The 14,196-nt window shown below is 34.4% G+C and overlaps 1 protein-coding gene across 8 annotated transcripts in view; it reads right to left on the bottom strand.

The window, feature by feature from the left end:
* Positions 1-10,394: 10,394 nt before the first annotated feature.
* LOC148874240 (protein PSK SIMULATOR 1-like) overlaps positions 10,395-14,196 on the bottom strand; it is a 29,079-nt gene continuing 25,277 nt past the window's right edge. For all 8 annotated transcript variants that reach the window (XM_088963149.1, XM_088963147.1, XM_088963146.1 and 5 more), the window contains exons 11-14: positions 11,734-11,850; positions 11,524-11,600; positions 11,349-11,393; positions 10,395-11,210 (exon numbers count right to left, since the gene is read on the bottom strand). In XM_088963149.1, coding sequence (XP_088819275.1) covers positions 10,694-11,210; positions 11,349-11,393; positions 11,524-11,600; positions 11,734-11,850 — 756 coding nt within the window. In that variant the 3' untranslated portion in view covers positions 10,395-10,693. The remainder of the gene's footprint in view (positions 11,211-11,348; positions 11,394-11,523; positions 11,601-11,733; positions 11,851-14,196) is intronic.

Here is a 14,196-nt window from a genome sequence, read left to right as displayed (position 1 = left end):
CCCATTATTACAAGTAAGAAAAGTGGTGACTCTTTTGAGAGATGTCATTAAAAGAATGGAGAGATGCAAACTTTGGTTTGAAATGAAAAACTATTTGTTTAAATTCGAAAAAGAAGAGCCACTTAGTTTAAAGCTACAAAAGGATTGAAATTTAAAATAAAGTCATAATCCACACCACACCACCCCCAATCACTCAACACGTGTGATACAAAACGGTTTAAAGTCACTTTGTGGGTGAATAACCCATACCCACACCCACTCCCCACCTCGACCCAGTTCGGCTCGACTAGCAGGATTCAATAGCCTTGAAAGACACTCAATAGTTGTGCATTCAAAATACTAAGTCATGCGAAGTGCAACAATCTTGAACTTTGCAATGAATGCAAGTATGATGCGAGAATGAGTATGTGCAATGGCAGACTCGATTTTGGGTATAAATAAACCATTACTGCAAGTAAAGAAAGGTGGTGACTCTTTTTAGAGATGCCATTAAAAAAACATTAATGCAAAGATGCGAATTTTGGTTTGAGATGAAAAGCTATTTGTTTGAATTCAAGAATGAAGAGTCACTTTGTTTAAAGTTATAAAAGAATTGAAATTTAAAATAAAAAGTCATAACCCACACCCACGCCCATGCCCTGACCCGACCCAGCTTGACTAAGCGTGCATGTGTGATAAAAAATAGTTAAAGTCACTTTATGGGCAGATAACCCACATCCACGCCCATGCCCATGCCTTGACCCGACTTAGCCAAGTCTAACTTTGTGCGTGCATGTAATAAAGGATTCTCAACTACCATACAAGCCAAGTGAATATATAATACATACCCCATTTGGGTCTCCTTAAGGCGAAAGCCAATTAATAATAAGTGTTGGAAGGATTAGGATCCATCATATGGATGGCTGAATCATACTAAATGGTTGGATGAAATTTCAAAAATTTCCTATTCCTTTTGAGAATCGAATTCCCTATGTTTTGAAAACTGCATTTTCAAGGTCGGTCTTGCATTGAATCGGACTAGATTCGAAACCAATCAAATAGGGAAATGTATACCTAATACGGGTACTACAAATGCAAATCCCAAGATGGAAGTTCACGTTCAAACTAGTCCTAAAATCAGCCTCCACTAAAGATGACACAATGTATAGGTGAAACTGATTCAGTAACACAATTTTCAACAAAACTACAACCCAACTGCTTGGATCGAACTAGGGTAGTTGAGTCTAATATCCCTTGAATTTTTCTTACAAAAATCAGAGGAAAAACTTATCTATATCAGTCCTAGATAACTGATGTCGAGCTAGGGAAAAACTGGGAGAAAAAATGGTGCAGAGAGAACAAAAAAACTGCAAAAATATGAAGCTCTCTTGGACTAGTCCACCTCCTCCTCTTTTATAATCTCTTATGGAGCTATCTCCTAATCTAATTAGGAGACAATCCAGATCTAAATTAGATTTGAACTCTAATTAGATATATACCTTATCTTCTTATAAGATTAGGTGCTCCATACCTAGATCCAAACCTAGATTCACCTCATGTCACATGACAACTTAAGTTGTCATGGGCCTTAGGACCATAAGCTATAAGGCTCATGATCCAAGGGTGTTGTAAGGCCAACTCAAGCCTAATTTGTATGGCATGGGACCCCACAATGACCTCACATAAGTCCACATGGGTTCAGCCCAACCTCTATGAAGAGGCTTGGCCAAATTCACTACTAAATGCAGTGAACCCCTAAGCACATCACTATGGGCTCAACATTTACACTTAAATGATCATTGAATTCAGCCATCCTATGAAAACCCAAGAATAATGAATTTAAGTAAGACAAATCCCATCAGGTAATTAACCTTTAATGGTCTCTTACACTTAACCTCTTGGCCCATAATGATCACAACACTGCTTGACAGGGAAGGACCTCTCCCCTGGCTGCAAGGTATAGTGTCACTCTCTGCTCGGATGGATCATAGGAATTAAAACCTTTTTACAAACATTTTTCATAAAACATTTTATATATATATATATATATATATATATATATATATATATATATATATATATATATTGCAAAACCAAATCTCAAACACAATTGAAATCCATTGCCAATAATTTAAGTTTCCATCAAAGATAGTGTAAGCATTATCATTCACTTTGTCTGATAAAGGGGCCGATCATATCATTATGATCACCCACTCAAGTGAATTCTCAAACTACCCCAATATACCTAGGTTTTGACCCTCAATGGATCTCAATGATTGGCATATAAAAGGCAACACAATCCAACACCTAGTGTAATACCATAATCAAGTCTAGGATTATGTGTAACTTTTTAGTTTTGTCCATCAATCTCTAAGGTCCAGGGCAAAACTGAAAATGGTTTGGGTTCAGTGTTTCAACTAAACACACACTATATGTGCTTTGGATCTAACCCTAGCAGCTGAGACAAGATGCCCCAACTTCTTTGATAGCACATCAGTGTCAACCTTGGTAGGATAAACTCTCTAAGTCTATCCAATGACTGAGAACATTCTAAATTAACATGAGTCTCATAAGTATCCAATTTAAGGGGTAATTTCACATAAACATACCAATATCAACATGAAACAATAACACACTTTTATTCATTTACAATAAATGTATCTATACATCAATCTGATTGGAGCCAAGGGCATACACTGTATAACAATAAGTTCAAAAAACTTCTTGTAATTATCCTATGCGGGATTCAAACAAAACACTAGGAGAGAAAACTGCCTCAAAAGTGGAGGGAAATTTGAAATTTAGGTAAAACTCAAAATAGAGTTTGTGTGGGTATAAATATTAAAGTGTGGGCATGTGCAATTAAGTGTAAAAGACAAAAGGATTAAATAAACAAAAAATTTCTTACTAAACTTCTGAATTACACTTAATATTAGCTAACAAAATTGCCACAATCCCCTACATGATTTAAAAATTTGATGAAAAAAGGAAAGTAAATTGAAATTCTAAAACAAAAATGCAATGATGTAGACGTCTTTTGGACTTTGAACCTACACTTAGGACTAATGCTCTAAACTAGTCTTCTTTATTGTAGATCTGCTAACTTTTTATCCATACAATTATTTTATAATTGTTACATGTTCAACAAGGAAATACTATTTTGGCCTTATGCCATCTTGGTTTCATGAGCTTACTAGAAAACCGACCTAAATTTTCATAGGGGGTGTCTTTATCCCCAAGCTCACATAAGTAAATCCAAAATCAATACATGTATATTGCCATTTCATACAAAAACTGTAATTATAATAGGATTCATTAACAGTATACAGCTCAACCTTAAAAGCAAAGGAGCACTTAAAAGGAAAAGAACATGAGATATGGAATTGTAAAATTTATAGTGCTCAATTGTTCATCCAATGACTTCATTTTTCCTATATGAATCTAGTTTATGGGATCTCCACTCACATAGGTTTTCATTACTAACGACCTCTGAAATAGGCCTAAGTTCTATACCTCTAGAAGATTCAAAACTGAGCTTTCTAGGAAGAGCTTTGGTTAAAGGATTTGCCAAGTTCTTTTCTAACCCTATAAAATCAAGGGATATAATCTCATCAAAAACCAATATTTTCATTACATTATGTCTTGGCCTAATATGTCTATTTTTACCATTAAGTCTTATTCTTTGCTCAAGCAATAACAACCTTGTAAGCACAATGTAATGAAATTGAGGGAACTAGATTTCCACATAAAGGTATATCAGCTAAGAGATTCCTTAGTTATTTAACTTTAGAACCAGCCTTTTCTAAGGCAATAAATTTAGCTTCCATGTTGGATTTGGCTATGCAAGATTGCTTAGAAGAATTCCAAGACATAACACCCCTACCCAGTGTGAAAACATAATCACTGGTAGAATTGGGTTTAAATAAAAAATCCAATTTAAATCATTGAATCCTAATATTGAAGAATAACCATAATAAAATAATTTTGGAGTATTTTAGGATGAATGTAATTTTTTAAATACACCAAACTTCCAATAATTTTGGAGTATTTTAATTGAGATACAATAATGCCTTTATTCTTAACCAAACGAATAGTATGATCATAAATGGTTTTAACTAGAATATTGTAAAACTATCTAAATCTTTTAAGCATTTTCTCAACATAGTGTGATTGAGATAATAAAATATCTTTATTTTTTTGTAAATTTTCATTCCTAAAAGAATATCAACTTCACTCAAATATTTCATATCAATTTTAGACATTAAAAATTTCTTAGTATTGTTCACAATTGACAATTCAATTCTCATGATTAACATATCATCAACATATATGCATATTATGACTCTAGAATTACCATTAAATTTGTTATAGATACAAGTTTCATTGTCATTTTTGACAAAACTATTAGAGGTTAATACATTGTCAAATTTTTCATACCATTGTTTTGATGCTTGTTTTAATCTATATAAAGATTTAGTAAATACTTTATGTTCTTGTCCTAGAGCCTTAATCCTTCAAGTTGGTTCATATAGATTTCTTCTTGAAGGTATTTATTTAAAAAATGTAGTTTTTATGTCCATTTAATGAATAACCAAATTATGTATTGAGGCGATGGTTAAGAGTGCTCTAATTATGGTAATTCTTGTTACTAGAGAAAATGTATCAAAATAATCTTCACCTTTTCTTTGTATGTACCTTTTAACAAACAACATTGTTTTAAATTTATCAATTGTACAATTAGTTTTAAGTTTTTTCCTAAAAACCCATTTACAATCAATTGTTTTCACCCCTTTAGGTAAATCAACTAATTCCCAAGTATGACAAGATAAAATATATTCTAGTTCTCTATTGGTTACCTCTTTCCAAAAGGTTAAATTAGATGATGTTATGGCTTCTTTATAGGTTTTAGAATCTTTATTAACTAGGCATGTGAACATACCATTACCCAAGTAAGTTTCTTTTCTTGCTTTCTTTTACTTCTTCCAAGTTCAATATTTGTTTTAGAATTATTGTTTAATTCTTGGGTGGTTGAAGTTTTAGTTACTTAGTCAACCTTATTTTTTGTTTGTTTTATCCCTCATATAAGGAAAAATGGTTTAAAAAAAACCTACATATTAAAACTCTAAGATACTGTTAAGCTCTAAAATATTGTTTTCAAATTTTAATACTAGTTTGTATTATTTTGTGCATAACCAATAAATGTGTAATCCATAGTTCTTGGTCAAAGTTCTTGGCTTATAACCCTTCCAAAGTTCATAAGGTGTTATGTTAGTTTTCTTGAGTAATTTTTCTTTTGCAGAAAGCAAGCAGTTATTATGGCTTCCGCCCACATATTTTGAGGTAAATCAGAACTTATTAATAGACAATTGATCATTTCTTTTAAAGTCTTATTTTTCCTTTATGCTATTCCATTTGATTCTAAATAGTAAGGAGCTATTGTTTCATGTATTATTCTTGCATTTCCACCAAATTTCTTGAGGGGTAGATAATCATATTCTCCTCTATTAGTTCCAAGTCATTAAGTTTCTTACCTAACTTGAATTCAACTTCATTCTTGTATTTAAAAAGTATTTCTTCTACTTCACTTTTACTTTTGAGAAGATATATTTTATTAAATCTAGAAAATTCATCAACAAAGATTATATATTAAGATTTTCCTCATCTAGATATAGTGCTTTTCATATCTCCTAAGTCACTATATATCAATCCAAATAGCCCATTCTCTTTTCTACTGGTTTATTAACTTTTCTTAGTAAATTTGGTTCTACACAAATTTCACATTTGCCAAAGTTATTTTCTCAGAAATCAGAAATCAATCATATTTCTTCATTTTCTTTAAGTATGGAGGGCTAACGTGTCCTTAATCTATCATGCCAAATATCAATAGAATTAACAATATAAGATGAAGAAGTAGAAGCATTTTCATTCATGATTTCATGTACATTTAGCACAAATAGACCATTAGTGCAACAACCCCCCTTGACAAATACCCTGTTTCTATTGAGTATAAGTTTATCATATTCAAATGAGAGTTTTGCTCCAACTTTATTAAGCAAGAAGCTCGAGATTAAGTTTCTACAGATGTTAGGGACATGAAGCACGTTAGAAAGGGATAAGACTTTCCTAGAGGTCAATTTCAAGAGAACATTTCCTTTGCTAAAGATGGGAGTAAGCCTAGAGTTACCCAAGAAAACTTTCTCACCCACCTCAATGGGTATATATGATAGGAAACAACTTTTGTTACAATATCCATTCCTTCAAATTTGCTACCATATTAACTTTAGAAACCACCACCGCAGTAGTTGTTGGATTCTCTCAATTGATTGAATTTTTGTTATTATTATTGCCATTTTATAAATTCCTATTGTGAGTTTACATTGGGAATCCTTGCTTCCTGCATCTATAATAGGAATCTTTCTTCTTGATGTTAGGATTGAAGTTCTTGAATTTCTTACTTTGGTGGTGATGTATTTTTCCTTCAGTTCTTTCATGCTCATCCATTGTTTTGTCTTCAATCAGATGTGCCTTCAGGACCATTTCACTCATTCCATCAACATATTCCTTTTCTCCATTATTTTATTTGATCATGATGTGAACCACCAATTATTGTAGCATCATTTTCTTCCACTTCTTCATGTTGTTCTTGTTATGCTTTCAAGATGTAGGGAGCTTCTCAATGAGAGCCCCTGTAACAAATTGCTCCTAAAGTGTAATGCCTTCATTTTGTAGATCATTGGTAATCATATGGTAGTCATGAATTTCTAATGAGATAGACTTCTCCTCAATCATGGAAAATGATAAAAAATTGTTAATAACATATTTTTTGTTCTAGACATCAACAATGGGGTATAAGCGGTAAACATCAAACAGTTGGTAGGTCATAGCATTCAATAGAGCATGGCAACATATTTTATCAGTGAGGGTCCAATTTTGAGTGAAAACAAAATTGGGAGGTTCATATTGGTCTTTATGTGCCATCAACTAAGGCAACGAGTATAGAAAAGAAATGAGAAAACACACTGCCGTTGCTGCCATTAAGTCCATGATGTAGTGTGTTTGTATTAGAGGGTCCATGTAAATATGTTGGACCAAAGGGTCCATATGATGTGAGTTAATGTTTCCCACGCCTTGCCTAGCCCATGTCATTTTTCGTACTTGGCTATTGGTTGCTTAAAATGTGAACAATCAGGAATCTTATCAAATTCGTTCTTATTCTTTCACCAATGTCTTATACATGTGCTCATACTCCCGATCAATGATTGATTTTTTTGGTAAGTGTTTTTATTTATTTTGTAGAACAAGAGGTGATTGGTTGAAGGGTTTGTAAAATTAGTAAAAAAAAAGGTAACTAAATGTCATTTGTCGATCCTATGTATTTTGATAAAAAAAATCATTGAAAGTATTAATGGTGTGTTAAAGTATGCAACTAAATTAAGCAAGTTTCTCTGAGCTATAATTGTGTTTAAGCAAATTGCTAATGAAGTAAGTCTTGCTTAATTCAACTACATGAGCTCCATATATATTTCCAACACCACCTCCAATCTCTCCAATGAGGATGCTACTTGAAAATTCAAGTGTTGATAAGCTACAAAAAGAAATTAAAGGCTTTGGAATTGTTCAAGAAGTTCATTGCTACAAAAACTCAACAATGAGGCCAAGCTATGTTTAAAAGAGTCATGTCTTTAGGTTTGTCATGTAATTAGTTGCTTAAGATGCACTATTTATGATGCTCAACATAACTTAAATCGGTTCAATCAACCTTAAAGATTAACGGTTAGAACAGGTTTGGTCCTATGCTTTCTTGGATTTAAACAAGCTTTTAAAATCTTGAAAATCAATATTGAAAGTCAAATGAAGAGTTCCCAAACTTTTGAAAAATATTTGCAAGGTTTCTAAGTATTGGGTTATCAATGAGCCATGATATGCTTGGCTGTAAGACATAGTCGGCCAACCTAAAATGCATAGCTGACTAACAGTGACAACTGAGGCATGAAATGCCTAATTGAGAGACATAGTCAATTAACTTAAAATGCATCATTGTCTAACTATGATAATCGAGGCATAGGAATGCCCTATTTGAGAATAGTGGTTGACTATCCAAATTGCTTAGTCTACTAACCCTGATAAATAGAGTTAAAACAAGTATCAACCGACTGAATAGGAAGAGCCAATTGATTGAAGGAGAAAAGGATTCCTAGTCTAGTAGACGACTACTAGAACATAATAGTTGACTACTTTGAAAAAATTTGACCGTTTAAAGTCTTAAACGACTATTTCTATCTTTGCCAAGCCTTCGATTATGTTCAAGATATTTTGAATCATTAATATGTTTAATAAGAGACCTTTAACAACTAGAAAACAATCAATTTCTCTCCATACCTCCATAAATAAAGTCTCCAATTTGACACAAACAAGAAATAGAAAGAAAACAATTTGAGCTATTAGTGTGCATAAGCCTTTACTCTGTTGCAACTTGCCTTAAAAAGGCTTAGCTTCAGATTGGGGAAAGGTGATAAGTCTTAGAAATATACCCAATTCAACCCCCCTCCCCCGTCTTAAGTAAGGCCATTAATCCCAACACCATCAATAACGTAGTGTATTTGTATTGGTGGGTCCATGTAAATGATGGACAAAACGGTTCATAGGATGTGAATTTCTTATGCCTTGCCTAGTGCATGCCATTTTTGTACCTGGCTATTATCTGCTTAAAATATGAATAATTAGAAATCTTATGAATTCAGTTCCCATGATTTCATTGATTTTGTTTTATACATGTTCTCTTGCTTAGCCCTTATGCGGGAACACTTATAATAAGTTTTTATTCGAAAAAGTATTTTTAAGTGCTGAGAGCACACAATAAATGAGGAATAAGTAATTATTTGTATTTAGAAAATAAGCCCAAAACAAGTGTTTATTTTAAAAATAAGCCAAAACTAGATGTCTTTTTTTAAAGTGCTTATTCAACAATAAGTACTTATTTCTTTTCTTTTTTTGAGACAAGACTATCCTCAATGCTTTGTTCATCTTCCAAGGAATTCCCCCATCTTCAAAGGAATATCACTATTCATTTCCTTTTCCTCCAATGGAAGACCCGAACCAATGGAATGGCGATGGTCAAGCACCCTTTAGGGATGCAAACGGACTCGGTCGGATTCGAATCAAGATATATCCGAATTTGACCCAACATTGTTAATTGCAGATCGGAAGATCCAATTTGATCTGATAAACATGGATCTAAATCCAAATCCAATGAGGAAGTTGGATTTTTGGATCTGATCCGGTCCAATTTTATTTAAAAATAAATAAATTATTAAAAGAAAAATAAAATATAGCAATTTAAATAAAGAAAAACAAAAACTACAAGTATCTTTTCAACCATTTTCATCATATATATGTTTTTATAAAAAAATAAATAATATAACAAATTTTAAAAATATACAATATAAACAATATATTTATAAATAAATAAATAACATGTATATGTGTTATATATTTATATAAACAAATAAATAACATATATATCAGACCAGATATGGGGGTGATCCAAATTTGATCCAATTTCTGATCGGGTCCTATTATCTGATCTGAAGATCCAAAATGGAACTATCTGAATCTGAGATTATAGGATTGGACTTTGGGCCAGATTCATTTGCACCCCTAGCATCCTTCCACAAAACCTCTCTCTCTTTCTCTCTCTCTTCTTCTTCTTCTTCTTCCACCATCATAATTGAGTTTTTCCCTAATCACCATCACCTCTTTCTTATTTTTTCTTTCTTTCCTCCCTCCTTGCCTCCTCTCTTCCTCACCCCTCTGCTATAGCGAATGTGAAAATATGTTCAACTATGGGAAAAATATCTGTTTATTTTTTATTTTCGTATTTATCCAATATGGCTATTAGACCTGTTAATGGGGTACACTCGAACTTGGCTTTTACCAAAATTTGAATGGGTCTGGCTTGAAGCCCGAGCCTAAAGAATGTAAAGTTGAGCCCAAAGCCCGGCTCATTAACAGGTCTAATAGCAGCTCTCGAAATACTAACACAAATAAATACTTAAAATAAGTATAGTACTTGTTTGCTAAATCACTTGTTAGTCAAACATTGCCTTAGATCAATGATTTATTTGGGCTAAGTACTATTTATTTATTTTGAGGGGAAGTCCCAATTCTAGTTTATATAAGAATAAGACGGTTAACTTCAGCGATTGATCATATTATACCACATATCAATATATCATTTGCTGGAAACGAAAATGGAAACTGTGAACTGTGTAAGTGTGCAACATAATTATTGTCAATATTAGACAAGCTGATCCTTGTTCTCTGCTGCAAGTCATATGGGCTTCTTTCGTGATGTACATTTTAATGCTCAAGACAAGTGATTCAGTGACAAATAGGAAAAAGGAAGATGGGTTTACAGTATAAAGAACAAACAAAATGGACTTGAATTATTAGGAAGATCACATATTCTGTACATAAAGTCTCTGATGATTGAGCTAACCATTTGCAACTCATTCCATTTTGGGACGATAATAGCAATCAACACCCCTTCTACAACACAACTCACCCATGATTCAACTCTTATCATCACATACAAAGTGATTCATTTTAATAAACCATGATTTCCTAATTATCTTACACTCCATACCTATGGCATTGAAGGACTCAGACATTACTCAGCAGGTAGACCCTGCTGATCCACGTGTACCAGCGGCTATTATAAACTTTTAAGTGTGTCAACTCTATCAATGACATCCAAGGCTTTAATTCTGTCTATGTCGAAATCAATAACAGGAACAGCAACAGACGGCCTCCTGACAGGGACAAATTCCGTTTTATTTCCACTTGTTGGTGAGTGGCTGTTACTCTTGGTCAGCTTATTGTGCCTCAGCCTGGTTTTTACCCTGTCAAATTCCTGACTTTTGCTTATCCCGGGGGTCAGTTTCCTTTTATTGACATCCCGCAGCATCTCCTGATCTTCAACAGTTAGCATGGATGATGGGGAACTGGGCTTGTGCATGGATAGAACTGTCTTCTGTGTAGGTGAACGAATTGGGGATTTAATGGGAGACCTAAGGCCACCATTGATGCCAGACCTTGATTGGCTGATGAGATGGTTAAGCCACACTACTAATTCAAGTATGTAGGCATCCGTCTTCTCTTTATCTGCATGATGGAGTGTCTCTATCCTTAACAAGTCAGACTGACCAGTAGGCTTCCTGTTCACCTCAGACCTGAAAACATGCACGCAATAACCCCTTGCATTGGTATATTTGATTGATCTGCAGAATCCTGTTCTCAGAGGTTCATCTCAGAGCTGAAGAATGAAATATTAACGAATGCAGACACACACACACAGAGACTTGACTCACCCTGTATTTGCCCATTCACCAACCCATCCAAAACCATGATGTGCTCTGTTGCAGCAACGACAATAATGTAGAATGATTAGAAATTTAAAATCAAATAAAATTATGGTAACTAAATGAGAACATCACATAAAAGAAGCTAACAAAAGAGAGCTGTTTCCAATAATTGGAAATTTACTTGGTTGTGTTAGTAGCAATCGGAACAAGCCACTGTAAAGTTTTCTCCATCTCAGCTTTTATTAGTGGAACAGTCAGCTGCAAATGGGGTAAGAAAGAGAGTGATAAGTAATGAATACGGTCTCAGATATACTAAATGGAAGGTCATTTAACAACCCAAATAACTTATTTGTTGCCACAATAGTAGATCAAATCCCCAACAAACCAATACCTCTTCTTTGAGCTGAAATGACAATAACTTGGATCTCAAAGCTGACTTTATACTAGGTGGCAGTCCCTGGTATAATGAATCCCTCATATTTGGAGGCACAGAACTTGATCGGGATACCTAATCACAATACCATATTGAAATTCTTCTCAGAAAGAACCTACCACTTAATTTTACAGAAAGCACATAAAGCATATATTTCATTCCATAAAGTCCACAGAAACCTTAGGATCATACTAAATCATAACATCAAAAGAGTATTTTTACTTTTAATCAAGAACTAAAGATTACCGATACAACTACAAAGGTTACCATCAACAAAGTAATATCAATTAGCTAATAACGGGTCAACTATCAAAGTGGAGAAACTTTTGGATCCTAAAGGTGCATGATCATGAACGATGAAGCAGGTATTTGTAAATGGGGAAACTTTTGGATCAATTAAAATCACTGGAGGCTTGCTTAATTGGTCGTTTTGTTAATGTGGATGAGGTTGCAAAGTGGGTTTGTTCCGAATGACAAAGAAATGGAGAAGTCCAGGTAAAAAAACTTAATGCTCGTTTTTTTTTACCTTCTTGCTAAGTAGCAAAGAGGAGGCAGATGAGGCTTTGGAGGGAATCAAATAGAGTAAGATAGCCAGATCATGAATTGGGCAGATGGAATCCTCTTGTTGGAGCAATAAGAGATGTTGGAGTGATAGTTGGAAGTCTCGTTTGGGTAAATATGTTTGAGATTCCTATCCATGCATGGTGCATGCAATCGTTCCACACTGTAGGAGATGTGTATTGAAGATTCAGGAAAATAGACTCTAGTACTCAAGCTTGAAAAAAGTCGCAGCAAGAATCTTGGTTGAAGGTGAGTATGATTCCATTGTCTCTGGCATTGAACTTTGCTGGAGAATGGCTTGATTTAAGAAGTGGTGGAAGGAAACATTCCACTAAAATGGCTGGTTCATGAGTAGTTGTTGATGATTGTTGTTGGTTGAAGGATAGAGAAAAGTCACTTGATGGTGAGTCAAAAAGGAAAAAGATGAGAGGTTGAAGAGGGTATTTCTGGAAAGAAAAAATAACTTGGGCAATCAGGTGGGAAGCCTCAGTTGAGAGACACAAGGTGTGATTTTAAGTCAGGTAAGTTGAAGGGTCATGAACCAGAGAGTATAAAAATGAGGGTTCAACCTGGTTTAGGTTGGAATTGCAAGTGGGTGAGTGGGTCAAGTCAATTGATCTGTTCTAAGCCAATACTTGACCCATTCAAAGTCATTGGAGGTGAGATTTTAGGCTATGTTTGGTTTGAAGGAAGGGAAACCCATACAGGGTTTGTAAAGATTTCCCCACCTTTCCTTTCCTTTCCTTACTTTTTCCTTCAAACCAAACATAACCTTAAGAGAAAGGGTAGATCTGAAATGGTAGAGATTTCTGTAAGTGAGGCTGCAACTGAGAAGGGAGAGAACCTGCTAGCTCATCTTAAGGAGGTGATGAAATTAGAGTAAGAGTTGACACAAGTTTGTACACTGGAGAAGAGATGAAATAACACTAGAGACTGAGGATGAGGAAATCCTAGGAGTCCAATTTGTTGCAGATAAGCAGGCGAAAGCAAGTGAAAACAAAGATCACAATAAACTTGAAACAGGAGAGAGATCAAAGTGGGGTTAACAGAGGAGACGTTAAAGGAAAAAACTGAAAGGTGGAGTTGAAGGTTTGAAAACGGGATTATTGAAAGAACATTAGGAGAGGTATGTCAATATGATTTTCAAAATTCAAGGGGGTTGTCGAGGAGAGTTCTGTTTTGGTTTTGGAAAATCTGGAATCAGGGAAGAGAGTGAACCGGAGACTTTGTACTGATCAAGTTTATCAGCTGAAGCACAATCTAGTGGAGGATTGGATCTGGGTTGTATCAAGGGATAATTGTTTAGAATCGATTCCAGATCAAGCTAGTAAGGGCAAGAAGGTCTATTGCTCCATCGATCTTTAGGAATTTGTCTATGCAGAAGAGGTACAGCTTGCAAAAGAGGTAAAGATATTTCTTTTTGATAATTAACAGAAAGTTTTATTAAGAATAAGAGTATGAGAATTAGAAACAAGAGGAAGGAGGGGTAAAATCTCTTAACCCTCCCTAAGAGTAAATTTCAAATTACAACATTGCCCAAAAAAGATAAACTTTTCCCACCCCTTGTTTGGCCAGTGAGTCTGCCAAAGAATTGGCACTCCTTAGTCCACTGAAACTTGATTTCCATGTTTTGAGATAACTGTTTAACTTTCTTTTTCTCATTTAAGTATTTCCACAAACTGAACACTTACTCCTGCAGCCAACTAATAGCCAGCCTAAAATCACCTTCCACCATCAGCTATCTGATATTCAGCTGCTGGACTCTTTTTACCCCTTTCAAGACTGCCAAAATTTCAGCTCTTAGAGAATCCCCCCATTCAATAGGACCAGAATACATGGCAATAATTCAACCTTCTTCAT

This window comes from Nelumbo lutea, chromosome 1 (assembly GCF_056320005.1).
Source record: "Nelumbo lutea isolate HS-2025 chromosome 1, American lotus-T2T, whole genome shotgun sequence".
Lineage (NCBI taxonomy): Eukaryota > Viridiplantae > Streptophyta > Magnoliopsida > Proteales > Nelumbonaceae > Nelumbo > Nelumbo lutea.
Note: the sequence above shows the minus strand (reverse complement) of the source record. Positions and strands in the feature narration are given on the sequence as shown.